The sequence below is a fragment of the Brachyistius frenatus genome, unplaced genomic scaffold (genome assembly GCF_029030835.1).
Source record: "Brachyistius frenatus isolate BFR_SWC_R1_liver_20210118 unplaced genomic scaffold, ASM2903083v1 Contig_200, whole genome shotgun sequence".
NCBI classification, from domain to species: Eukaryota; Metazoa; Chordata; class Actinopteri; family Embiotocidae; genus Brachyistius; species Brachyistius frenatus.
Window position 1 is genome coordinate 641,642 of NW_027210799.1, and position 25,857 is coordinate 667,498.

At 41.0% G+C, this 25,857-nt stretch overlaps 3 protein-coding genes across 4 annotated transcripts in view; 1 reads left to right on the forward strand and 2 right to left on the reverse strand.

The window, feature by feature from the left end:
- Positions 1 to 8,269, forward strand: part of nckap1 (NCK-associated protein 1) — a 28,562-nt gene extending 20,293 nt beyond the window's left edge. The window contains exons 20-33 of the mRNA XM_069718852.1: positions 256 to 395; positions 911 to 1,042; positions 1,223 to 1,441; positions 2,025 to 2,155; positions 2,337 to 2,434; positions 2,633 to 2,726; positions 3,249 to 3,331; positions 3,458 to 3,538; positions 3,640 to 3,733; positions 3,820 to 3,936; positions 5,080 to 5,208; positions 5,296 to 5,328; positions 5,611 to 5,636; positions 5,737 to 8,269. Of these exons, the coding sequence (XP_069574953.1) occupies positions 256 to 395; positions 911 to 1,042; positions 1,223 to 1,441; positions 2,025 to 2,155; positions 2,337 to 2,434; positions 2,633 to 2,726; positions 3,249 to 3,331; positions 3,458 to 3,538; positions 3,640 to 3,733; positions 3,820 to 3,936; positions 5,080 to 5,208; positions 5,296 to 5,328; positions 5,611 to 5,636; positions 5,737 to 5,853 (1,494 nt within the window). The 3' untranslated portion in view covers positions 5,854 to 8,269. The remainder of the gene's footprint in view (positions 1 to 255; positions 396 to 910; positions 1,043 to 1,222; positions 1,442 to 2,024; positions 2,156 to 2,336; positions 2,435 to 2,632; positions 2,727 to 3,248; positions 3,332 to 3,457; positions 3,539 to 3,639; positions 3,734 to 3,819; positions 3,937 to 5,079; positions 5,209 to 5,295; positions 5,329 to 5,610; positions 5,637 to 5,736) is intronic.
- A 3,405-nt stretch (positions 8,270 to 11,674) lies between these two features.
- ppp1r1c (protein phosphatase 1, regulatory (inhibitor) subunit 1C) lies at positions 11,675 to 19,753 on the reverse strand. The gene is made up of 6 exons (XM_069718823.1): positions 19,537 to 19,753; positions 18,191 to 18,248; positions 16,049 to 16,086; positions 15,737 to 15,791; positions 13,145 to 13,348; positions 11,675 to 11,955 (listed from the first exon to the last, which is right to left on the reverse strand). The coding sequence occupies exons 1-6, from the start codon at positions 19,615 to 19,617 to the stop codon at positions 11,900 to 11,902; spliced, it is 492 nt and encodes a 163-aa protein (XP_069574924.1). The 5' UTR covers positions 19,618 to 19,753; the 3' UTR covers positions 11,675 to 11,899.
- Positions 19,754 to 23,505: 3,752 nt separating this feature from the next.
- Positions 23,506 to 25,292, reverse strand: LOC138632916 (AP-3 complex subunit beta-2-like). Of its 2 annotated transcripts, XM_069718813.1 has the most exons (4): positions 25,121 to 25,292; positions 24,531 to 24,600; positions 24,399 to 24,448; positions 23,506 to 24,177 (listed from the first exon to the last, which is right to left on the reverse strand). In XM_069718813.1, the coding sequence occupies exons 2-4, from the start codon at positions 24,553 to 24,555 to the stop codon at positions 23,722 to 23,724; spliced, it is 531 nt and encodes a 176-aa protein (XP_069574914.1). In that variant the 5' UTR covers positions 24,556 to 24,600; positions 25,121 to 25,292; the 3' UTR covers positions 23,506 to 23,721. The 2 variants fall into 2 exon arrangements, with proteins under 2 accessions (XP_069574914.1, XP_069574913.1); XM_069718812.1 differs by lacking the exons at positions 24,531 to 24,600; positions 25,121 to 25,292 and having other exon boundaries at positions 24,399 to 24,494.
- Positions 25,293 to 25,857: the final 565 nt, after the last annotated feature.

Consider the following 25,857-nt stretch of genomic DNA (forward strand, 5'->3'; position numbering starts at 1 on the left):
TATTCAGAGCAGCAGAAGCTGCTCGTGATAATATTTGCAAACTTTGCATCAAGTCATTAACGAAGGGAAAAGTTCAAACCTGAAGACGCGACTTTTTGACGCGTTATTTCCAGATCGAAAACGTTTTCAGAACTCAAAGCGAGCGAGTCGGACGGTTTAACAACAACAACAAAAAAACACCAGGACACGAAGAATCGTTCCTCCTCGTCTGCCGACATCATCGTTCTCTCTCTCTCTCTCTCTCTCTCTCTGCAGCTGCTTCCCAAACACTGCGCGAAAACCATCAGCCAGGCCGTGAACAAGAAGAGCAAGAAGGCGACGGGGAAGAAGGGCGAGCCGGAGAGGGAGAAGCCGGGCGTGGAGAGCATGAGGAAGAACCGACTACTGGTCACCAAGTCAGTACCAGAACCAAAGAACTACGTAAAAGATCGGGTTCTTTAAGTCTTTACTTTCCGAGTCTGTCTTTTTTTTTTTTCTTTAAACATCTTTCTCAGTCTGTTCTTTGTCTCTCTAGTCGTCTGTTATTAAGTCCTCGAGTCTGTTATAATTATTAATAAAAGTTACTTGTTTACCTAAATCAGCACCATTAAAACATTTAATTACATTTAACTGTTTATCTTCATGTTCACAACTCAAATTGTTGGTAAATTATTTCTGCTTTGTAACTATTTATTATATCAGTATTATATTATCACTTTAATAGATGTGTCAGCGTTTTCGGCAAAAAAAAAAAAAAAGAACGTATATTATCACTTCATGAATCTGTACCTCCTTTATATATTTTTTTAGTGTTGCAGACATGTTCTACTTTATTTAATTTTGTTTGTCTTTTTCTCTTCCGGTCACGTAAATTATAGAATCTATTTTGTTGTTTTCTCTCCTTTTTTGTTTTTGTTTGTTTTGTTCCCAGTCTGGATAAACTCCACACGGCGTTGTCTGAACTCTGCTTCTCCATCAACTACGTTCCCAACCTGGTGGTGTGGGAGCACACGTTCACGCCGAGAGAGTACCTCACCTCGCACCTGGAGATCCGATTCACCAAGTAAACACACGCACACACATAAGCAGCTCCCTTCTCTACTTTTTAATGAATTAAACACGAGTGCAGTTTTGCGTTTGTAGAAGAAGCAGGAACTCCTCCACCGTCTTCCCACGCAGCCGTCAGTCGTTTTAAAGACCTCGACCTCTGCCCCCCCCCCCTCACCCCCCGCCCCGCCTCCAGGTCCATAGTGGGGATGACCATGTACAACCAGGCGACCCAGGAGATCGCCAAGCCCAGCGAGCTGCTGACCAGCGTGCGAGCCTACATGACGGTGCTGCAGTCCATCGAGAACTACGTCACCATCGACATCACCCGCGTCTTCAACAACGTGCTGCTGCAGCAGACGCAGCACCTGGACAGCCACGGGGAGCCCACCATCACCAGCCTGTACACCAACTGGTGCGCCGCTCATCTTTACATATGCAAAACATTACGGGAAAGACGAAAATATGAATTTTAGTTGTTAGAAACTATTAATAAAATAAACTCCTCTCATCAAGACAGAAAATACAGCTAACAGTACAACTTACTAGATGACCAACTTTTACTTATTTGGGCTCAGAAGCTGCAGGGAAAAGAAATGCCTACATATTTATTAAGATCACAATTAGCAACAGAAATTGTTCAGAAAATGCATTTATGGTTTTAAAGTACAGAAAAAGTGTGTCTGTGAAAAATACATAAACTTTTAGGTGTCGATTTGCTGGTACTGTAAATCTGTATCTACAGTCCTCTTTATAATGAACATACAACATCAACCATCCAAGTCCACTATGAATATCATAACAATCCCACTTTACAACTAGTTGCTCAAAATACGAGCAGATGATTTAAGCTGTTATTATATTATTTTTTAAATTGCTGTTGACATCAATGTTACAAGCTCCATTTGGGGGATTCCTTCAAAATTGTAACTGAAGAGAAGAACTAAACATAACCTCAAACTGAAAACAGTATTTTGTGTGTGTGTGTGTGTCTGCAGGTACCTGGAGACGTTGCTCCGTCAGGTCAGTAACGGACACATCGCCTACTTCCCCGCCATGAAGGCCTTCGTCAACCTGCCCACTGAGAACGAGCTGACTTTCAATGCTGAGGAATACTCCGACATCTCGGGTACACACACACACACACACACACACACACACACACACACACACACAGTTTACTCATAAACACACTTACTCACACACTGCCTCATGCGATCAGTTAATATTCTACAAAACAAAATCCAGTCATCTCCACAACAAAGCCTGAATATTGAGAGGAAATAATACTTGTGTGTGTGTTTTCCCAGAGATGCGTTCCCTGTCGGAGCTGTTGGGGCCGTACGGGATGAAGTTCCTCAGTGAGAGTCTGATGTGGCACATCTCGTCACAGGTCGCCGAGCTGAAGGTCCGTTGACACATCTTTTATCTGACAAGCAATCCAAATACAAAACATCATAAAACCAGAAATATACAACGAGCGAGAAACTCCGAAATACTTCTAAACCTCGACTTAAAAAGAATCTATTAGAAACTAAAAGGATCCTTCTGAACAAAAATGTTCTTAATTCAAACTGTTTGGTGTTTTGTTTTTTTCTCCGTGTAGAAACTGGTTGTAGAAAACATGGAGGTTTTGACCCAGATGAGGACGAGCTTCGACAAACCCGAACACATGGCTGCTCTCTTCAAGAAACTCACATGTAATCACACACACACACACACACACACACACACACACACACACACACACACACACGCATACATCTCTTCTGGGTAATCGAATATAATCTGGATTATTGTGCAAATATTTGGCATCAAGTTAAAATCTGCTGCAGATACAAGTAAGTGTGTGTGTGTGTGTGTGTGTGTGTGTGTGTGTGTGTGTGTGTGTGTGTGTGTGTGTGTGTGTGTGTGTGTGTGTGTGTGTGTGTGTGTGTGTGTGTGAGAGAGCTTTTCCGATAACACACTGTGTGTTTGACAGCTGATGTTTAACGACACCGTAAAGTCTTTTATTGACTCTGCCGGCTCGTTTCGTTTCTCCGTAAAGCCGCTCAGTGTTGATTTTTCAGAATCGTGACACGACGCTGCAAAAAGCCGAACGTTGTTTTTACACGTCGTCGCAAATAGAAGCTCCGGATGGAATTTAATCTATATATATATATATATATTTAATATGATATCTTCTGTAACTAATTGACCTTTCCTGTCTTTGTTTTGTGTAGCTGTGGACAGCGTTTTGAAGAGAATGACCATCATCGGAGTCATTCTGTCCTTCCGCTCGCTCGCTCAGGAGGCTCTGAGAGACGTAAGACACACACACACACACACACACACACACACACACACACACACACACACACAGCGGTTGTAAGCTCTTCCACGTCGCGGCTGCTCCGTCGCTCTCTCAGCGTCTCGGTGTCGCCCCCTGCAGGTGTTGTCGTGTCACATTCCCTTCCTGGTCAGTTCGGTGGAGGATTTCAAAGACCACATTCCCCGAGAGACGGACATGAAGGTACGACGACCCGGTCGCCGGCGCCGATACACGAAAAGCTTGAAACGTCCCGCTTGCCGGCGTGTTTACGTGGATGTTTTTTTTTTTTTTCCCGTTTCCAGGTGGCCATGAATGTTTACGAGCTGTCGTCGGCGGCGGGTCTACCCTGCGAGATCGACCCGGCCCTGGTGGTGGCGCTGTCCTCTCAGAAGAGCGGTGAGTCGCCGCGGTCGAATGTCGCCGACTCGGCGTGGCGTCCGCTCACCTCGCCCGCATCACCGTCCCTCGTGTTTGTGTTGCAGAGAACATCAGTCCGGAGGAGGAGTACAAGATCGCCTGTCTGCTGATGGTGTTCGTGGCCGTTTCCTTGCCGACGCTCGCCAGCAACGTGATGTCACAGTACAGCCCGGCCATCGAAGGTACGAAGGCGCCCCGTTGTTCTGTTGCTTTCGGTGGCGACACCACAGACTGTTTAGAAAAGTGTTCGTGGCTTCCGGGTCTGAAAAAAACAAGGCGGATGCAGAAGAGCCTCAGGCTGCAATACCACCGAGGGCCACTAGAGGTCGGCTCCAAAACCCCCAAAAAACAACAGATTTCGTAAAAGATCAATTTATTATCACATTTTATGTTTGACACATGAAGATGATGCCGAGGAGCCGATGCAGCGAAAACACAGAAGACAGAAGACGATCGCGTCCTGCAAATTCTGTCCTCAAGAAACTAAAACCAGAACACATTTCAGTTTTGATTTCAAAAAAACAAACCTCAACCAGGTATCAAAGTCGTTGAATTCGATTGTTTTCAGCTTTTATTGTTACAAAACAATGACCACACGGAGCATTGCAGTATGTTTGTGATAGAAAATGGTAAAATCTTTTATTCCCTCGTTTCCCCTCCAATGTTTTTTTTTTTTTTTAATAAATAGACAATAACACTTTATTACGGTGCGTTTTCTCCGGCGCAACCTTTTTATTGTTTCAAATATTTCCACATGGAAGAAAAAAAAAAAAAGATTTCTTCATGTTAAACGAAGGTGATATTTAACACGTTGGAGACGCGAGGTCGGAGCTAAATGAGGTATCAAAGAGGTTTGTCGAGTCGAGGAGGAATTTATCAAGACGCCGCCTGCTAACAACCTTGAAATGAAAGGCGCCGCTGTTAATAAGGGACGTTTGAGAAGGATAATGAGTTGTGATGAGCTCCGTTATTGTTAGTATGCAGAACGCACGCTGTTGGCCGGCAATCTGTTTCTCCGCCAACCGTCCTGAGAATTTAGGATTACGTGCACACGTGTTTTTTTTTTTTTTTTTTTTTTTTTTTTTAATATTCGTTGTGTGCGTCTCGTCGCATATCACCCCCCCCCCCCCCCAAAAAAAAAAAAAAAATCCAGATTTCACCAGCTGGACCGGTCCGCTGCAGGTTTTAATCCTCCTTCCCCTGCTGTGAAAGTCACATGTCGAAAATTAAATTAATGTCGGAGTTAATTGATTTTTTTGTTGTTGTTCAAACACTGATGACTTCTTCTTCTTCTACTGACGGTGTGTGTCTGCTGCCCCCTACAGGCCACTGCAACAACATCCACTGCCTGGCTAAAGCCATCAACCAGATCGCTGCTGCTCTCTTCACCATCCACAAGGGGAGCATAGAGGATCGCCTCAAGGAGTTCCTGGCTGTAAGACAAATAATACCATTTTATTTATGATCAAATTATACTTCTTTTTTTATTTTTTTTACATAAATAAGGTTTGTTTTGCTGATTTGTGCTGATGTTGATCAAGTAAACCTTACCGGGGGAATACATATTCCTGAAGGTTACAGCTTCTCCGTGCTGCTCACCGTTCCCGCACAACAGGAACAGACCCTGAACTTTTTCATTCCCCCTTTGTATGATTATAACGTTGAAAAATTAGAAATTTACTTAAAACTGCTGCAAAAAATTGAGACAATATGCGCCATTGTGTAACTCTCTGTGTGTGTGTGTGTGTGTGTGTGTGTGTGTGTGTGTGTGTGTGTGTGTGTGTGTGTGTGTGTGTGTGTGTGTGTGTGTGTGTGTGTGTGTGTGTGTGTGACAAGATGACGACGCGCCTGCTGAGAATCTGTCTACCTGCTGCTGGACATGGTGAGAGGATTTCACACACACACACACACACACACACACACACACACGTTTGGAAGTGTGATCATCTCAACAGATGTGTGTTTCCCACTTTGCGCTGCAGATCGTGCAGGAGTCTCCCTTCCTCACCATGGACCTGCTGGAGTCCTGCTTCCCCTACGTCCTGCTGCGAAACGCCTACCACGCCGTCTACAAACAGAGCATCAGCGCCAACGCATAGACGCACACACACACACGCACGCGATAAAACACATCAGACGCAACAAATACACACTACCAGAACACACTAAATCCCAAACTAAACACACTAAACTATGCCTACAAATGCCTCAACATACTATTCTGACAACAACAATAACAAAACAAAAACACTTGTCGGCTCGTACGGAAACAAAACGCCGACAACACTATAAACGCGTAGCATTTAAACAAGTCCACTCGAAACACAGAACAAATAACAGTAAACGCCAGGAGAGCATATATATATATATATATATATATATATATATATTAAAAATAAAAACAACCCACAATTAATTGCGCCAAGACGACAAAAAAAAAATTTAAAAAAAAAATCAAAATGAGACTAATATAAAACGAGATACGTACTCGCTGGCTGGACGAAGTTTTTTTTTTTTTGGGGGGGGGGGTCAGTGTCTTTATTTTAATCATTGTATCTTTTTCCATGATGTTGCCAGGGGACCATTACCATAGCAACACATAATATACGATATGTTTGGTTGGTATAAAAGAACAAAAATATAAATATATAGTATATATATAGTTGACACTAAAATATTCTCTTTTATTTTGTTGTTTTGTTGTTTTTTGTTTTTCCGATGAGCGTTTTGAGAGTTTTTAGTGGCCAGCTGACGACTTCGTGGTGACGGATTTGGATGTTTTTACTTTTGGGAATGAAAATGATTCTGATGTGATGCTTTATTTTTTTTTGTTTATTTTTTTTTGTTGTTGTTATTATTATATTATTTTATTTTGTTGCTTTTTAAATGGAGGAGGATTCCTGTGTTGATACTGAAAGACATGTTGCTTGTTATAGTGTAAGTTTTCACACACACAAAAAACACAAAAACACATCCTGAGCGGTTTAAAAAAAAATAACACTACATACGTGCTAATATTTCTACATTTCAGAAGCAAACACACACGCAGAGAGACGGGACACACACTTGTATAACATGGTGATGTTTTTTCTTTCTTTTTTTCTAGCTAGTCGTAACATGAACATTTTCGTGGGTAAAAGATATAATATCTGTATTCTACTTTGATGTGAACTGAACCTGTCCGTTTTTAATGTTTATGGGTTGTTTTTTTTTTGTTGTTATTTTTACGATGACGACAATGACGATTTGCCAAAATGTGTTGACACTAAAACAAAATTGTGTGTATCAGGGCTTTCGGGAGTGGTGGAGTGTTTTTTGGGGGGGGGGTATTTACGATGGTGTGAAATGCCATTTAAAAAAACAAACAAAAATAAACAAAAAAAAGGGGGGGGGGGCTGTCGACTCAGCAGCAGCAGTTCTGTTGACAGGAAAAGAGTTACAGAACAACTTTTACAGAAACGCTCGGTACACCTGCTGGAAAAATTCCCCTCAAGCTAAATTCCCCTCAAGCTGTTGTTAAAAAAACGAACAAACCAGTAAAACAATACAACAAATTTAATTTATATGATTTCCTCTGAAAAAAGATCCTGAAATTTGTCTTTTCTGCCACAGATTTGTTTCCTGTTTCTTTTCTGCCACTCTGGTTTTACCACTACTGGAGCAGCTGGGGAGGTGGGGGGGGGGGGGCAGTGCCTTGCTCAAAAGGTACCTTAACAGCAGCTGTTGAGTTGAACCATCTACCCTGCGTGCTTCGATTAAAGCGTGTTAACTTTTACTGGGAATCTAAATTTAACCGATTAGAGGAAAGAAAAAAAAAGTGAGTAAATCCTAAATCGACTTCAGACCCGTCTACAAAAAAACAACAACAACAAAACCCTGGAGCTGCAATAAGACAAAACAAATAAATATATATATACGTGTGCACACTCTTGGTGATGTCTTCACTGGACAACGAACTTTCCTTACGAGCGGTTACGTTTGCGGTTGTGCGGGACAGACGGACAACTTTTACTAAGCAGTCAGATTTCCTTTTTTTTATTATTTTTTTATTTTTATTATTAATATTATTATTTTTTTCCAGATCAAGGGGCTGAATATCGGGACAAACAAACCGTGGCTCCCCCCTCCCCCCTGCTGGTGTGTTATTAACCCCAGGGCGCTGTCTGAAGGCTCATTCTGCAAACTACTCGGGACTCTTTAACCCAAAACGACTGCTTTTAACGTTCAAAAACCTGGAAAGCAGCTGAGAAAGTGAGACGGTATGTAGCAGGAAGACACTATAAAATATAAAAACACTTTGCAGTAAGATTTAGACATCTGTTTTCTGATTATCTCCTCGGTAGTCTGCATTATGAGCACGCGGAGGGACAGGTCCGTGGACGATGTGGGATGGTTGCTGTTTTCTTTTTCTAACCTGTTTATTTTTATTTTTTATTTTTTTTGTGTGTTTCTGATTCCACCGTGTAACTTAAATGACATGAATAAAAATAAACTTTAGGGCTGTGTCAGACCTGAGCTGTGAGTGTGTGCGCCGCTGGTTCCTGCTGAGGATGAGGTGGAAAACCGGTGAGGAACGAACACATACACACACACACACACACGCACCAGTTTTGATTATTTTTTTACTTTTAACGACAGCTTTAACCGTCTGATCCTGTTCATCTGCTTCAAAGTGGTGCGTTTGAAGTCAATTTAAATATGTAAATAGTCATTAATTATGAATCGTGTCAGAATAAATGATCAAATGTATTTTAAAAAGCACTAATTTTCAACATCTTAACATGCATTGCTTGTAAGAAAGTATTTTTTTGCTATTAGAGTTTGCAGATTTGATCAATATTAACAGTTCTAGGTGGAACCCATTCATCCCAGACCTATTTCTGCTTTATAGTTTAGTCAGCTGACTTTCTCCTGTTCATTATTACTACATTGTCCACCTTTACACATTTTACACAAAATAAGTCCCGATTTCATGTCATTTTTAGCTAAATTAAATCTTATTTCAAAGAGAAATGCAAAAAATACTATAAAATGTAGTTTTATGACATCTGTAGGAAATAATCGGGTTTTTTTTAATCCAGCCCTGCGGTGTCGTACAAAAGCCACCAGGGGGCACTCTGTTAAAACAAACCAGTATACAGCAAAAATAAGTACAGTCTTGTTTCTTGATTCTGTGGATCAGATCAATGTCGAAGGTTTTTATTGCTGTTATTGAAAACACAAGTGACAAGAGGAAACACATTACCTGCAACATACAGTTATTCCATCATTACTGCAGCGATTTAACATCTAATCCAGATTATGTAAAAAATTAACTTCTAATTTGTGCTGTTTAACCGTTAAACTGATGTTTTGTGTTGCAGCAGCTTTTATTAAAGTAGCGGGACAGAAAAATATAAACTCCTTTTAAAAAAAAAGAAAAACAACATTAAGAGACTTTTTCCTGGCAGGTAAAGCATTAAATGATCGAGTTCACCTGTTATTAATGTTATTTAACAACTTCTCTTAACGTTGGTAAGCTGGTATTTATTGTAAAACGTGACAGGTGATTATAAAAAGGCGTTCTGGGATCAGGATGATTGTGTTTCCACAGGTGAGCTTTTAAAGTAAGTTTTATATTAAGGTTGCAAATAATCACCTCTTATACAGAAAATAACGTCAGTTAACTTCCTTTTTTGTTGTTTGGTTTCAAATTCTTAATTTGATTGATTATATGATTTACAATAAATTGACAAGTAATTTTTTTTGTTTTGCTCCATTAGCAACTAGCTTACAAACCAAATATATAATTCAAATAAATCCTGATTCTTTTTATATTATATATATATAAATATAATTATATATATATATTTATAATTATATAATAATGATTATATATATATATAACTATATATATAATCATAATTATATAATATTTATATAATTATATATATATATTTCCTGTTTAAGATTCATAATGATATAAAACTGCGATTTCTTCTATTTGCTGATTTATAAATTTAGAAAGAAGCTGGTCGAAGGTTTTTGTGAGTTTTGTTTTTTTTCCCCGCCAAAAGTGTTAAAATGTCGTGATTTAATTTATTCGGTGACATTTTCCCGCTTTTCTTTGAAGGAAGAACTTCTACATCCACCTTACGTTTGAACTGAAAGAGTTTAATTGTGCTCGGTCAAATAGGAACGAGCGACGGTCCGGTGAGGAGTTGGTGTTGAGGGACGTTCGCCGGGTCGTTTCCAGTCCAGTTCATTAACAGTGAAAAAGGAGAAGATGCTGGTTTAAACTTTCTTTTACCTGATCTGATTTACAAACAAAAACAACTTTTAAACTCCTCCCTCTGAAAGAAAAACCTGCAGACAGTCCAGCGCTCCCGCCGATCGATGTCCTGACGTGAAGCCGCTTGATGTCGACGCCGTCCGTCCGTCCAGAATACCAAAAGACAAAGATTTGCCGCCACTTTTTCGTTGCTGAGATTTCTCCCGCTGGATCAGTCGTCCTGGCGGTTCGTCTCCTCGTCCTCCTCCTCAGGTACAGAGCTTTCCAGCTTACACACACACACACACACACACACACACACACACACACACACGAACAAATTATTAACAAAAAGGAATCACTGAATGAATCTTCACTGTTAAATTATCATTCATTAAAAGACGACTTTAGAAATCTCATGACATTACTGTGTACATAGTGTAAAATATAAACCCCATTAAATGACACTTAAACATCATAAACAGCACCTGATATATGAAGTGTGGAAGAAAAACCCACATAAATCGCTCGATTGCCTCAAACAACACATTTCATCATCAGAAATTGTACGCAAAGACATTTAATTTACCTGCTGACGTGGCAGAAATGCTGCATCGACCGTTCAGCTTGTAGTGAAACATCTTCATTACGTCATCGATGGTCGTTTGATTTTGTGCTTTGCTTTCGTCACGTTGTGAAATATTAGTTTTCTTTCATCAACTTGAAACGTGGTCGGTGAATCTGTTCAAACGGCTTTTGTTAAAAATCCTCCTTATTCGTGTGTGTGTGAGAGAGAGAGAGAGAGAGAGTGTGTGAGTGTGTGTGTGAGTGTGTGTGTGTGTGTGTGTGAGAGAGAGAGAGAGAGAGTGAGTGAGTGTGTGTGTGTGTGTGAGAGAGAGAGAGAGAGTGTGTGTGTAGTGAGTGAGTGAGTGTGTGTGTGTGTAGTGAGAGTGAGTGAGTGAGTGAGAGAGAGAGAGTGTGTGTGTGTGTAGTGAGAGAGAGAGAGAGTGAGTGAGTGAGAGAGTGTGTGTGTGTGTGTGTGTGTGTGTGTGTGTGTGTGTGTGAGAGAGTGTGTGTGTGAGTGTGTGTGTGTGTGTGAGAGAGAGAGAGAGTGTGAGAGAGAGAGAGAGAGAGTGTGTGTGTAGTGAGTGAGTGTGTGTGTGTGTGTGTGTGTGTGTGTGTGTGTGTGTGTGTGTGTGTGTGTGTGTGAGTGTGTGTGTGTGTGTGTGTGTGTGTGTGTGTGTGTGTGTGTGTGTGTGTGTGTGTGTGTGTGTGTGTGTGTGTGAGAGAGAGAGAGAGAGAGAGTGTGTGTGTGTGTGTGTGTGTGTGTGTGTGTGTGTGTGTGTGTGTGTGTGTGTGTGTGTGTGTGTGAGTGCTCCTTGTTTGGTGTTTTGTAACACTGGTTCCTTTTTTGATGAAATGACACACACACACACACACACACACACACACACTCACACTCCAGCTGTTGATGCAGATGTTGACCTCCGACTCTTCAACTTTTCAAACATTATCCGACATTTAATTTAGTCTGCGAGGAATCCCATAAACACGAAGCAAAAAAAACAAAAAAACAGAATACTGCAAAACTTTGACGTGTTTTGTCTTAAAACTGATTAAAAAGAGTTTTATTAAAAAGGACAAAGACGACTCAGACGTTCTGTAAATGTTTTGAATATAATGCATCTTTTTTTTTTTTATTCACAGCGACGGTGTTTAAATTCAGACTGCGTGCGTTGAACTAAAACCTCCACGTGCGTCGCGTCTCGGCGGAGGAAACCAAACATACGGTGTTCGCGTGATCAGATGAGATCACGATGGGGTCGGATGAAGAGCGGCGAGGAAGACGAGCGAAATGTTAAGTTAGATGGTTGTTAGTGAGATGAAGAGGGCGGCTATCGGGAGACGGAGTCGGGACTGGACGCGTCCTGTTTGTGGTCACGTGACAAATCTGAGAAAGGGAAGAGGAAGAGGAGGAGGAAGAGGAGGAAGAGGAGGAAGAGGAGGAGATGAAGAAAAGTGAAAAGATCATGCAAAGACACAAGAGAGGAAGACACGGAGGAGTTAGTGCTGTTAGAGGTGTTTTTTCTGAAGACATGCACAGAATATATATGGTTCTTATTTAAAGTCAAAAGATTCAGTGCGTGCGTCTATTTTACAAACAAATAAATACGTTTTTATTGTTATTGATGTTTTTCACAGATTTTAAAGCTGCGTTAGCAAAACTACAACAAGCCGACGAGATTTATTCAAGTATTTCAAGTCCATCGAATGAATTTAAGTGCGATATTTCTGAGAAGAAACATCTGGATCTTCAGCTGCTTTTTGTTTGTTTGTTTGTTTGTTGCAGATTTTATCATCTGCTGAAAAACTGCTGCGGTTTCATAACAGACACGTGAGAAAGACTGATGAGCGCCGTGAAACTTTAATTTATGCAACGTTTTGGATGCAAAAAAGCAATGAATTAATAGTTACATTTGATTTAATGTTTCTATAAAAAAAATATATATTAATGTTGTTTTAAGTTGCATTTAAGGCAAAGTGACAGAAGAAACAAGTACACCAGTAATTCCCAGTAATAACCAGTCATTTCTTACCTAATGTTCATTTATTTAAACTGTCAGCTTCATTAAATTCAGTTCTCTTCGTAATTTGCATTATATTTGAATTAATTAGGAATATAAATTAGAAAACCTGTTTTGTTCTTATGTGGTAAATGTGTTTTGCGGTGACATAGTTGTGTAAAATAATATAACTTTTGCTGTTGATACTCGTTATAATTTCATTAATTAAATTAACACTCGTGTGTGTATTTGCTGTGTCGGGCCGACAGTTTACATCAAATAAGTCTGAATGTTGAAACGATTGCACACGAGTATTAAATTGTCCAAAAAAACCAACATTTGAATATTTCTGTTCGATGGTTCAGTTCTTTTAATAAATGTTATTTGTCTCTTTAGAGGGACGTTGACCAGAAAGTTGGACGCCGTTAAACGAACGGACCCCGAAGTCGCGGTGAGTTTGGTCTTTGTTTGAAAAACAAAAAAGCAAAAAAAATCTATCAACAAAAACTTTTGATTTGTTTTGGTGTAAACTGCCGGCCGGAGGTTGCAACTTTTTCCATCTTAAAAACCGTTTACCCCCCAAACTGTTGCTCTCTGCCACTCCTCTCTCCTGATTGGCTAACAGCAGACCCGCCTCATTCCCGTTGGCCTCCTCTGGCCCATTGTGATTGGCCCACAGGGAAGCGGTGGCATAGAGCTGCGCTGTGATTGGGCTCAGCTGGCCGTCAGCGTCACAGAGCCCCGCCCCCAGAAGGTGTTGCTCCACCCCCAGCTGAAGCTCTGAGGAGAGAAGAGCACCTCTAGTGGGGAGACGCTTCAACTGCAGGCGCAGCGCTGCAGAGCGGAAAAAGCTCGGGAACAAAAATAAAAGGAATTTTTGTTTTTTTGTTTAAAAAATAAAAAGTTAAGTCACTGAAACAAACAAAAATTCAACTAAATATTTTCCCCTCGGCCAGGAAAACTTTAGGTAATTTGTCTCACTTGTAGATATTAAGCAGCGTTTTTAATCAAATGATAAAATAGTAAAGTAGAAGTAAAATATTGTAATTCAAAAACACCCACAGCTCGATTACACTGTAAAAATTTTTTTTTAAAGGTAGTATTTTTCTTGTATCGTATGTTTTCTTTAATTTGATATGTCTGTCAACATTTTGCATCGTGAGCCTTCGCAGATTTAATATTTTAAACAAATTCAACTTAAGAGAGCTCAAATAACACAAAAACTGGTCATAAAATACTGTAAAAAAAAAAAAAAAAAAATACCGCAGCAGGAGAATCAAACCTCATGAGATTAATAAATAAAACTCAGTTCTTTCTATCTCTGAGCCGACAGGATGGAAATGGTTGATGGATGTCTGGTGCATCGGCAGTTAGTCAGAAGGCTATTAGCTCTCACTCTCTCTCTCTCTCACACACACACACACACACACACACACACACACACACACACACACACACACACACACACACACTCTCTCGGATCAATAAACGAAAAGCTTTTACAGCCTCCACTTCCTGGAATGAAGTCAGCTATGCTCTCACTCACTTATCAGCACCATGTTTTTCTTCCTCTTCCTGCCCCCCTCCCTGCCCCCTCCTCCCCCCCCCGTCCTCTGCCCGCCCCCAAAACAAAAACAAAAACAAAACACACCTTTTCCTACCTGCTCATTAAAACAGAGTTCCCAGTGTTCAACACACATTTCAGCTTAAAATTCCACACTGTAAAAAAAAAAACCCAACCCAATAACATATAAAGCTTTTGCTGAGTCAGCTTTTTAAAGTGGCCCTACGGGAAGCTGCACAGCCTCCTCTGGTCTCTTAAGTTCTGGGGAAGCAGCTCTGTAACATATTTTTAATAAATTATTCACTCCCAACAGATTAAAGCACCAATCAGATATAATTTTTTTTTTTTTAAAAGCCACATATTTTATGCTTATATATTTATATTATCGGTAAACATACGGGGTAACATTTTCTATTTAGTTTCATAAGAAGTATATAAACACTTTGCATATGTTTAAAACACTATAATGATCGGATATCAAGAGTACGTTCATGTATTTAATAACAACTGTATCTGGTGTGTAAACAGATTGTGAATTAAAATATGCCAAAAGTACGATAAAAAGTAAAAGAACTGCTAAACTAATAACTGAAATCAGTGCAAATTTGAATATTGGTAAATTTGGTTTTATATAAAAGGATGATTATTTGTTAGCTGTAGTTTCTGGAAAATGTTCTTCAAATTAATAAATAACATGTTTGTCGGAGACTATTTTTAACTGCAAGTTTTTAGTTTTTGACGTGTTATCAGCGACGCCGACGAGATTTACTGGCGTGTAAACGTAGAAAAAGTTCAGCTGTACGTATCGAAATTTGGTAACCGATGACAAAGAGCTCTTTTGATCGTAAATAGTAACGAAGCAATTCAGTCGATGCCATAAAAGCATCTTTGATGAATACGATAGATCCGGATTTTGATTCGCAGACGACACCAAACAACTTCTGGATGACAATACCCCCCCCCCCCCTCCCTCCCCCCAAAAAAAAAATCCTTAAAATTGAACCCTGTGCTGATTTCTGTTCTCTCTGTACTGTTGATCATTTCGACAACATTTGACTCGGTTTTCATCGTTCACCGCCAGCTGGATCAATAAATCTGAGACCGAACAAACACAACTAATAGCTTTGGATAACTAAAAAAAACAACAGAAACAACAAGCGACACGTCGTAAAAGAAAACAAACAGAACCTCCATCCCGAAGACCGAAAACACGTCGACGCCATTGAAAACTTTGAGGGCCGGTTGTGGACGCAGCTGCCGAAGTTACGACCTCGCCGTTCGTGTCCGCGTGAAAAAAAACAACCGACGTACAGCAGATCAACTGAAGAAGTCTTGATTCTTAAAATATCGGATACGACGCTCATTAAATGAAGTTTTCTGACAATCGGATTGATTGTCGGAAAACTGGTGGTGATCTTAATAGTGTTTAATTAAAACAGATTAGTGGAAGTAAATCCTCCTCGGAGGGGGGGTGGAGGTTAGGGGGAAAGGGGGCATATTTCTTTCTCCTTCTTTACACAAATCAGTTTTGATATATTTTATAAACGTTGTGCACATTTTGCAAAAAGCCATCAGAGACCAGGTGAACGAACGGTCCAGTTTACCTTTCATGGTGGGCGGAGCGAAGGTGCTCTGCTTCCTCTGAGACGCATCTGAAGCCTGCAGAGCAAAAACAAACAAAAAAGCTGAGTTATAAACATAAAGTAAAAATAATGGATTTAAAGCGACGTCACAGCGATAACAAAAAACAACAACAACAACAAAAAAAATGAATAATGAGGAACTGCAGTCAAGATTTTCTCATCTTTTAAACTGAAGATTTTACTTTTGAAATCAGCTCAAATTCATGAGTGAATGTAACATTAAAACATTCAATGTGTGTGTGTGTGTGTGTGTGTGTGTGTGTGTGTACGAACCTGCGGTTCTCCGCCGGCGTTCTGTTGTTCTCCGACATCTGCAGGAGAGAAGAAACTGCATCTGTGAGCTCTTCGTCTTTAAATCACCTCTCTGAGTTGAGTTGCTTAAACAGATGTTTTCCAGCGGTTTCTGGCATCAGGCTGTCGCTGCGTCTCCGACCACGTTGGTCTTTAATGAGTCTTTATAGTCTGGTTTTTCCTCCGTGGCCCGGAGCCACGCTGTGGAGTTAACTACGTTCAGAGACGCTCCGCCGCGGTTAGAAAGTTGAAAATAAAGTATCACCGGTGCAGAAACTCCTGAAATCAGAACGGAGCAATTACCACGTCAGCCACCGGGGGCATAACGGGGGTGAACGGCCACAAACGACGTGGGTTTGAGGAGTCTCTGCAGGGTTTTGTCTTTGTTTGCATCCATTTGTGGTCATTTTGAACCTCAAAGAAAACTTAAGAGTTTACTTTTTGTCTATTTATGAGTTTGCACAAGTTTTGTTTCTCTTTTTTTAATTTTTTTTTATTGTTTTATGTCATTTCTCTGGTTGGTTTGAGTCTCTTTGGTCCTTTTGTGTCTCTGCAGTAGTTCTGCATCTGCACCGCTGACTTGCATCTCTTTCTGCTAATTTAGCATCTTTTGCGTCTCGTTTTAATTTCTTTACATTTCTTTAACGGTCCTTTGTGTGTTTTTGCATCTTTTTGTGTTAATTCTGCGCCTCTCTTTCTTTGTTTTAAGTGTCTTTGCTGCTCTTTGAGGTCGGTTTGAGCCTCTCTGTTGTAGTTTTGTTGCTCTTCATTTTGCATTTTTGTTTCTTTTTGGTCGTCTGATTGACTTTCTGTCGAGACGGTTCCTTAACCGGCGCCAGGTTCAGTAATCCTCTATGCTGTCAACAACTGCAGATGATTATCGCCTCTTTAATAAACAGATCTTGGCTTCTGCAGGAGCTGAGATCTCTTTAAGAATCAGTTTTCTTTATTAACTCACTCTGTTAAAAGACTCCGGATACTTTGCTTTTTTTGTTGTTGTTGTTTTTTTCTGTCAGTAGATCCCATGACATGACCAAAACCAAATGCATTAGTCCATATCTCCGAACTTACTGACTCGCTCTCTTCTCTGTAGCTCACACTGAAATCTTTACAAATGAGTCACATGTGCAGCTCCACTTTTAAACGAGGGTGAATAATCTCCTGTGACTGCAGAGCTCTGAAGGTTTGGCAAACGTAACTCAAACAGGAGCTGAGTGCATTTGTCAGGGACTATTTTCAGCTGCGGATTAATACACATTTAGAAAAACAGTTAAACCGAGTAAGAATGAGCTACTACTACTTAAGCTGCAATACCAGCGAGTGCCACTAGAGGTCGGCTCCATAGACTCCCATTCAACTTCTCTCATCAAATCCAAAGTGAATAAAATGTGTCCATCAGTTATCTCGGTGTTGTTAGCTAAAGTCACTCCTTCTTATTAGTTTTCTGGAGGTCCATCTGAAAATAATCCCTCATTCATTAGAAAAGAAGCCATTTGAAGATCTTTTGGGTCTCTAGAAAATAAATCAAAAAACAGAAACACGAGAGATCTTTAAAGGACGGGAGAAAGTTTCTAGTAGAAATCATCAATCACTTCACGGCCTGTAAAACTGGGATACTTTCAGCAAAATACAGAAAATAATCAACAACACGAGCCCGTTTGTTTGAAGCGCTCGTGGTCATCGCTTGTTTTTACAGCCTGCCGGCAGCGACTGACCCGAAAGGAGTCGCAGATTCAAACCTTCATCATTAAATTCACCGGAGAAAAAAAAGTACTTTTAAAGTTGTTTGTGTTCTCAACATTCCTGTTGTCTCTTCACAGAAACGGACGAAACGGCCTCGGATCACCTCAGAGCCTCGACGCAGCTGCACAGGAACCAGGAAGCAGGCCGATTTATTCAATCAGCGCGCACACACACACACACACACACACACACACACACACACACACACACACACACACACACACACACACACACACACACACACACACACACACACACACACACTCTCAGGCATCCATCAGTCTGGTCTAAGCACTCGGATCACTTACAAAAAGTAATCTAATAAAGGATCCATTATAGCTGCTTTCTGTTCAGAGCTCTCTGAACCTCTTTGTCTGTCACCTGTTTCAGGTTGTCTGTAGATCTGCAGCGTAGCCGGAGTCGGTCTTCTGCGACGGATCTGAGGTAAAAAAAACAAAAACAACATATTTATATTTAATTTTTGTAAAATAAAGTGCGTCAGACTTTACTCACGTTTGAGGCTTCAAAAAAAAACAACACATGATTTATTGTCCCTCTAAAAGTCCAATTAGAAACACCAGCTGCAATTAATTTCTCACGCTGTATTTTGAACCCAATCTTGTGTGTTTAATTGAGAGCATTTAATTATCTACCTGGATACTTTAGGTTTTAAAAAGACAAGAGTTTATTCCCCCAAATGCATCAGAGAAGTACAACTGTTCCACTTAATTCAGGGTTTAAAAGCACAACTTTCCCACAAACTGTAACTCCCAACTTTTCCTTTTAAAATTCAAGATATTTTAAATATCTTTTTCCCAGCATTAAAATAAGGAACTAAATAACTTCAAATGTGAAAAAAAAAACAACAACTCTGAAGGAATGTAAATGTTTCTCGACATCCTGTAGGAGAGTTTACAAGATGGTATCTCATAAAACCAAACAATAACACTTATGTCCTGCAAACGATTTCCAACAGACTCTTCCCCCAAATCTGACGTTATCGCCACAAAACGCCTTCACGAAGACGTTGGCAGCATTTTTATTTTATTTATTTATTTATTTATTTATTTTTTAGCTCCTGTGAGAAGAACCAGCTTCTGTTTCTGCCTGCCATTCATAGCAGTTAAAGGAAAATTACACCACAGATTACCCACTGTTTGCCCCCCCCCCCAAAAAAATAAATAAAATCCCCACCCCCACCCCCATCTGACGGCCCTCCTCCACCTTTTTGAACTTGTGTGAAAGGTCAGGTTGTTTGCGTTTGTCCAAGAATGCCTTTGAAACTAGAAAACCTCCACTAGAGTAAATTCAACTTAAAATCAAGCACTTTTTGTGCTCACTAGAAGAGACGGAGTGACAGAAACTACAGTAAACCCTTTAAAAAAAACAAAATCAAACTTTTTTAGGGTATTTTTAGGCTCTTTGTTCATTTAATTCTTAATAAACGAAATAAACTTTGTTCGTAGAAATGAAAACAAAACCCCGCATGCAAAACAAAACGAAACAAAAAAGCTGTCAACATGTATGACAGCTCAAACACGGGCGTACCCATTAAACACACATGATACACAAACAAGAAGGTTTTCATGATGCCGTCTTACGCAGCTTCTGCACCCACACGCAGAAAAATGCCAGACGACACTCGCAAAGAAAGAAGCTCTATTCAAAGCCATTCACACACATGAACCTACACGCACACACACACACACATGTTCAGATCCACTCACATGTTCGGCGGCCTGCGGGTCGAGCTGTCCCTGCAGCGGAGGCGCCGCAAACTGGATCTTCTTTGGACTCCCGGGCTCCATTATTACCGACTGAGAGAGAAAGAAGGACAGAAAGAAGAGAGAGAGAGAGAGAGAGAGAGAGAGAGTGTGTGTATGTGTGTGTGTGTGTGTGTGTGTGTGTGTGTGTGTGTGTGTGTGTGTGTGTGTGTGTGTGTGAAGGGAGGGAGGGAGCAGAGAGAGAGAGGGAGTGGTCTTCGCTCGGCCGATATGGTCCATTATCACTAATTGACAGTCAGAAGAGCAGCCAAGTCGCTGCAGCAGGTTTTTTTTTTTTTTTTTTTTTTCCAAAACAACCATCCGATGTGGAATAAACAGAGTTTTTTTTTTTTTTTATTCAGGTTATTTCTGTACATGCGTGTTTAAGACGTGTTCAACATGTTTTGCACACCGCGTACGCTTCGCTCGTTCTAGCGTCGGTGTCGGTTGAGGTCTTCTTATGTGAGAAAAAGATCAAATACAGTGAACCCTCGCTATAACGCGGTTCACCTTTCACGGTCTCGCTGCTTCACGGATTTGCATCGTGCATTGTGTTCTGCATTCTGATTGGCTAAACAGTCTCTCCGCTTCTTCTCTACCTGTTTGTCAATAACGTTGCGGTTTAATATGTACACGTACGTAAAACAGCTTGCCAAATTAAAAATAATCGATGGTGGCATGTCGGTTTATAAGAATCTTTTTGCCCAGAAGAAAAAAGAGCGACAACAACTACCGATAACTATGTTCTTCTCTTGAAAAACCACACCTGCACCGCCGGCTTTAGAAGAAAGAACCGCTGCAGAGCGGAGTCAGGATGCAGCAGCTCAGTCAGAAGAGCAGTGAAATACACGAGTCACTATTTGTCCTACTGTACTTTGTATTTGTTTTCATAATCATTTTTCATTTCCTCCCGTTCTAATCCAATGACTCGGGTCGCAGTGGGGCGGTGCCGATCTCAGCAATTTGAAGCCTTCAGTTCGTATTGATTATTAAAATTATTATTTTACAGTACAGTAGTTATTTGTAAAAAAAAACATTTATACAGTACTTTTATTTGTTAAACAAATGCTTGGGCCTGTAAAAAGGTTTTGTTCTTTGGTTTCAATGTATTATGGAGTATTTCATTGTATAATAATTGTAAAAAAAAAAAAGGTTACTACTTCACGGATTTCACCTATCACGGTCTCTATTTGGAACGTAACCCCCGCGATAAACGAGGGTTCACTGTACACCAAAAACGAGCCGCCGTTTATGTAAATTTTTTTCTTGAATAGAAATAAGACTTTGCTTTGAGGTGATACTGATGCTAACAAGCTCGGGCTGGAGACACACCTGCTTTTAAACCACGTGTTTGCGTTGACAACTGAACGTTATTTCTTACTCGTTACTGGAGGCCTCCACCAGAGGGCGCAACAGAGAAACAAGGATACTATTAAAACATCTGGATTTTTTTTTTTCTGATGTAAACAATGAACGGTCTCAGACTTGTTTTCGTGTAGTTTTGCAGGTCTCTGTCACGTCTCCATACTGCCCCCTACTGGCCGTGTGTATATTGCATCGTGTTGCGGTAACTTCGAAGCAGCCGTCGTTGTGAACACGTAGTTTAAAAGCAAGTATCTGTGACGACGCTAACCTGCAGATATATTTAGAGTGTAATACACCTGTCGGTCCACCAGAGGGCGTCTGTGTCACGTTTTACCTAGCGGTGAAAAGTCAGGCGCCAAAAACACGTGGTTAGATTTAGGAAAAGATCGTAGTTGAGAAGACTTAAAATTACACAGATTTACACTCAAGGATAAAAGAAGAGTTGATTTAATGTGTCAAATAATAATAATAATTGGGTTTTATAGTCTGTATTAGTAAAGAAAACATCAAATTAACTCTGAAAATACATTTCCTTTGTTTCACAACTACATAAAAGTTTTACAGATTAATTTGTGATCATAAGATGAATTCTTTTTTTGAAGTAAGACTTGTGTTGAGAAATGAGCTTTAAATGCTGTTTTATAATATCTTAATATATTTAATCGGAGTGTTTTTGTGTATTTTTAGGATAGCAAGGATTTAGAAATATTCACCGCCGACACACCTCAACTCTTCTTTCAACATCTTGAGCGGGAAACGAAGACCGTTCTTTAAAAAAAATTACATGGATTTATCATATTTCATGTATTCAGGTTACTAAATTTGATTTCCGTACATGAAGTGTAAAACGGTTTCAAAGCCTCGTTCGAGCCGCCAGGAATAAAAGTGAAGCCTTCGTTTCTGTCCAGTAAATGTAGAGTCTTCAAATAATGAAATCATATTATAAAACATCACCACATGTGCGTATTTAAATTCCCAGAAAAGGAAACGTCGGAGATGATGTCAGTCGGCCGCGAGCTTTTCATCAAGTTTTTTCCAAATGATTTAAAGTTTTCAGACTCACGAGCCTCTCGGGAATCACGCAGTACTTTTTTTTGTTTTTATTTTTTTTTATCTACGCTGGCGTGGAAGCACAGATTCATAAATTCAGATCAAAGATTAATAACCTGCGTGTTTGGTTTTAATAGATTCACTGTGAGGGGAATACAAATATTCCTTCATAAAGAAAGGAAGTGTTAAATCATTTCAAGGAAACATCATATTTGATATCTATGAAATGTGTTCAGTAAGTCATATATTATTATTTAAATTTATTCTTTACTAGTCAAAGGGGGAATTATGCTTCTCTTTTATTTCCATGTTTTTGCAGCATGCAGGATATTTGACTATTTCTACTATCTGTGCTTTAATTCTGCAGCTAAGACGATTAAATACTGTTTTTATAAGACTTTAAAACTAAATAATAAACCTTTATTTATTTTTTATATGTAACAGTCAGCTGTCAAACAATAAAATAAATAAAACTTGGTGTCTGCGGAGCTTCTTCTGCAGCTCCTTTATCACGTATCAGATACCCGAGTTTCAACATTAACGCCTTTTAAAGATTTCAAAACCAGAACATCACTCAGACTAAAAAAAAAATGAAGACCACCACTTCGTTAACGTGCTTTAAAATCTCTGCGGGTTTTATTTTCTTCCTGCATCAGAATATTTCGACCCACATTATGGATCTTAACGTGGGCTTTTAATTTCCTGACGAGTTCCCCCCCGCTTCAAAAAGTCGCCGATCTCAGCATCATTTTTATTGGTTTAAAACGACCGAAACTGCAGTTTCGAAGAGCGACGCACTTGTTCCCTGTTGAACGTGAATCACCGGATGACGTTTCGAGGCAGATTTTCAACATCAAAGTGGAAAAAAGTTTTTATTTTCTATTTGGAAAAGAGAAAAATAACGGAAAGGGAAGAAAGTTGTCGTGTTTGGGATCCATTTGCATTTTCTACCCCCGACTCACAAAAACCTGCCACCAATGACATCAGTGTGCGTGTGCGTGTGCGTGTGCGTGTGCTGGCAGTCGTAGCGGAAACCCGTCGTCTCGGCGGAGACATCTGGAGAGACTCTCTGGCTGCTGTAGGTGGAAACCAACCACACACACGTCGTACAAAGAGCCCCTTGTTGTTGTTGTTGTTGTTGTTGTTGTTTGGAAACTCTCCATCTCGAAAACGTCTCCGTCGTCCGCGGCAACACGCACACACCTGCGTTCACTTACTGGTGATGGACGATTTCCTCCGTGACGACGTGGATGAACATGAGATCCTGACGGACGTGATCCGCGTGTCTCAACGACTTCTGGATTTATTCCCCGTAACATTTTTAAAACATTCAAAATGTCTCGACGGCTGTCGGGTCGACGGCCACGAACTCTTCGGTCGTCGCGTCGTGTTTCACCTCTTTGTTGGACGTTGCGGGCGTTGAATATCTCCGCTGCTACAACGTCCAGCACGCGTGGGGCGTGTTACCACGGCAACAGGAGCAGCACGGCGCGAGCGCGTGCGGATACGCACGTGGGAGGAAACGGTGAGGCGGCGGCGGCGGCGGCGCTGGATGCTGCCGTGATGTCGCTGGTGACCCCTGTTGCCACGGTAACCCCATCGGCTGCCACCAAGACGGCTGCGGAGGCGGCGGGTGGTCGGTTCCTCCGATTCCCCGCTTGGTTTCGTTTCGCCGTTTCGCCGACCGGCGTCGTCGGATGGGGTAGAAGGTTTCCTCGTCGCGCTCCTGCGGCGTCACCTGCAGGTGGAGGGTGGAGACGACGGTGGGGGGGCGGGGCAAGAGAGAGAGACGGGCGAGGCGAGGCTTGAGCGAGGCCGGCAGAGAGAAGGACTTGACGAGCGGAGCCCTTCGAGTCCTCCCCGTCCTCTTCGCTCCGTCGCCCCGGCTCTCCGGCCCGTCGGCGTCTCCTCCTCCTCGTCCTCCTCCTCTCCTCCTCCTCCTCCTCCTCCGGGTTCTTCCTCGGCGTCGCCTCCACCTACCGGCGACGTCCTCTCGGGTGTTTCTGCCGCGGCGCAGGAGCTGCTGCTGGAGCTCGACTCCGACTCCGCCTCCGACTCCGCCTCCGGTCCAGAGTCTTCGGCCGAAGAGCTGGACTCTCCGTCGCGCCCCCACCTAGAGGTGTAGCGCCCCTTCTGGTTGTAGCAGGCAGCGCAGGGAGACAGGCTGAGGACGTCTGGACCCGATCTGGACTGAGGGATGAAAAGTCATGCAAACAGTCAGGAGAGTATTTCATAAAACATCCTTTAGTCCTTCAAGTCCTCATAACCAAAAACGACAAAATACCGTCGGAGTTTATTGATCATGAGTGTCAACAGATGAAACAGGAAGTCGTTGTTTTATTGAATTTTTTTTTTTTTTTACTGAAAACACAGAAACTTTCAGGATGTTATATAAAATATAAAGAGGCTACCTTTGATTGTTTTGGACTCTCCGTGGATCCTTCAGAGCTGGACCGAAGTCCTTCAGACGGACAAAACATGAGAAAAGACATTAAGATCACAGAGAGACGGACGTCCCGAGGTCGAACAGGCGGGTGACTCACCTCCACCTGTGGGTCCTCCACTCATCGCTCCGTCCTGCTCCGCTGCAGTGACTCCGCCTCCTTCAGCACCCTCAATGCAAATAAAACGGACGCAGATTGTCTCATTCAGGACGTCGGTTTTACTGTAAAATCACCATCAACTCCTTCTGAAAAATCATCTGAACCACTAAAGGAAACAAGATGAGAAGCTGCCTGAAAAGTTGGAAAAAAAAAAACCTCTTAAAATATGTGATGTAAGATTTTATTTTTTTTAAACTTTTATTTAGTTTATTTTGAAACACTTTTTTTTTTTCACGTCACTATCCGATAAACACTTAATTATGTTCTGACTGGAATAATCTACATCGATTTGAATCGTTTCTAAATCTTTTCAGTCATTTCTCAACAACGAACAGATAAAGAAACTCAGTCTCGACAATTTGCTGCTTTTTTTTTCTTTGTAAACTGAAAATCTTTGGACTTTTTGGACAATTTTTAAACGCAGATTCAGCAGAGTTACTCATAATAGAAAATCCAGTTTTAAGTCTGAGTAACATATCACGTTGTATATCTAATATTGCTGTAGATCGTATGATTGATCGTGAACTCACCGATCCCTCGCGTGCTCCTCTTCTCGTCCAGGATGCAACTCGACTGCCGCCGTCACGCAGCTGCGATTGTTCGTGTGAACGAGTCTTCAGGTGAGCGTTGCGTGTCTCTTTTATGTTGTGAGAGTACACAGTGGGTCACACACACACACACACACACACACACACCCTCCCTCTCTCTGTAAACACACTGCAGGATCGTCCTCCAGGCCCCAGGTTACACAGGTGTGTGTTATAAACCCCTTAAATACACACTTAAATTCAAAATAATAAAAAAAAAACAACAACTACTCAGAAATCACTTCAGGTTTAAATACTTTTTTCTTTTTTTTTAATTTAGACAATGAAAATCTGATCTGATACAACCACACACACGTCACGTTGTGCAGAGACACTTTAAGGCATAAAAAAAAAATCTCTGCTGGTTTGGCCACAAATGAAACAATAATAAAAAAAAACTAAAAAACCTACAGTAAAACGATTTCATTCAGCAGTTCAGTTCACGTATTTTTGTCCTCGCTCGTTCCTTCGAAATCACAGCTGTTTTTTGTGAAGCTTTAAAAGGAGAGTTTGATCTTTTTTCGGGGGGAAACGAAGTCGATTCACTTTTGCGGCAGAGAATCGAGTCGGAAGATCGAAACCGCCGGGAGACGATTTAGCTTAGCTTAGCATAAAGACTGGAAACGGGGGGAAACGGCTAGCGTAGATTTAAGAAAGTTTTCTCGTTGGCACATGTTTGG

Excerpts from the sequence above, each read along its gene's own strand:
- ppp1r1c (XM_069718823.1), bottom strand. The coding sequence starts at position 19,617 with ATGGAGCCCGGGAGTCCAAAGAAGATCCAGTTTGCGGCGCCTCCGCTG. Across the intron at positions 18,249-19,536 it reads ACCCGCAGGCCGCCGAACAT|ATCCGTCGCAGAAGACCGAC; the intron begins GTGAGTGGATCT and ends TTTTTACCTCAG. Across the intron at positions 15,792-16,048 it reads ACGCCGGCGGAGAACCGCAG|GCTTCAGATGCGTCTCAGAG; the intron begins GTTCGTACACAC and ends TTTGCTCTGCAG.
- LOC138632916 (XM_069718812.1), bottom strand. The coding sequence starts at position 24,479 with ATGTCTTTTCTCATGTTTTGTCCGTCTGAAGGACTTCGGTCCAGCTCT. Across the intron at positions 24,178-24,398 it reads AGAGTCCAAAACAATCAAAG|TCCAGATCGGGTCCAGACGT; the intron begins GTAGCCTCTTTA and ends TTCATCCCTCAG.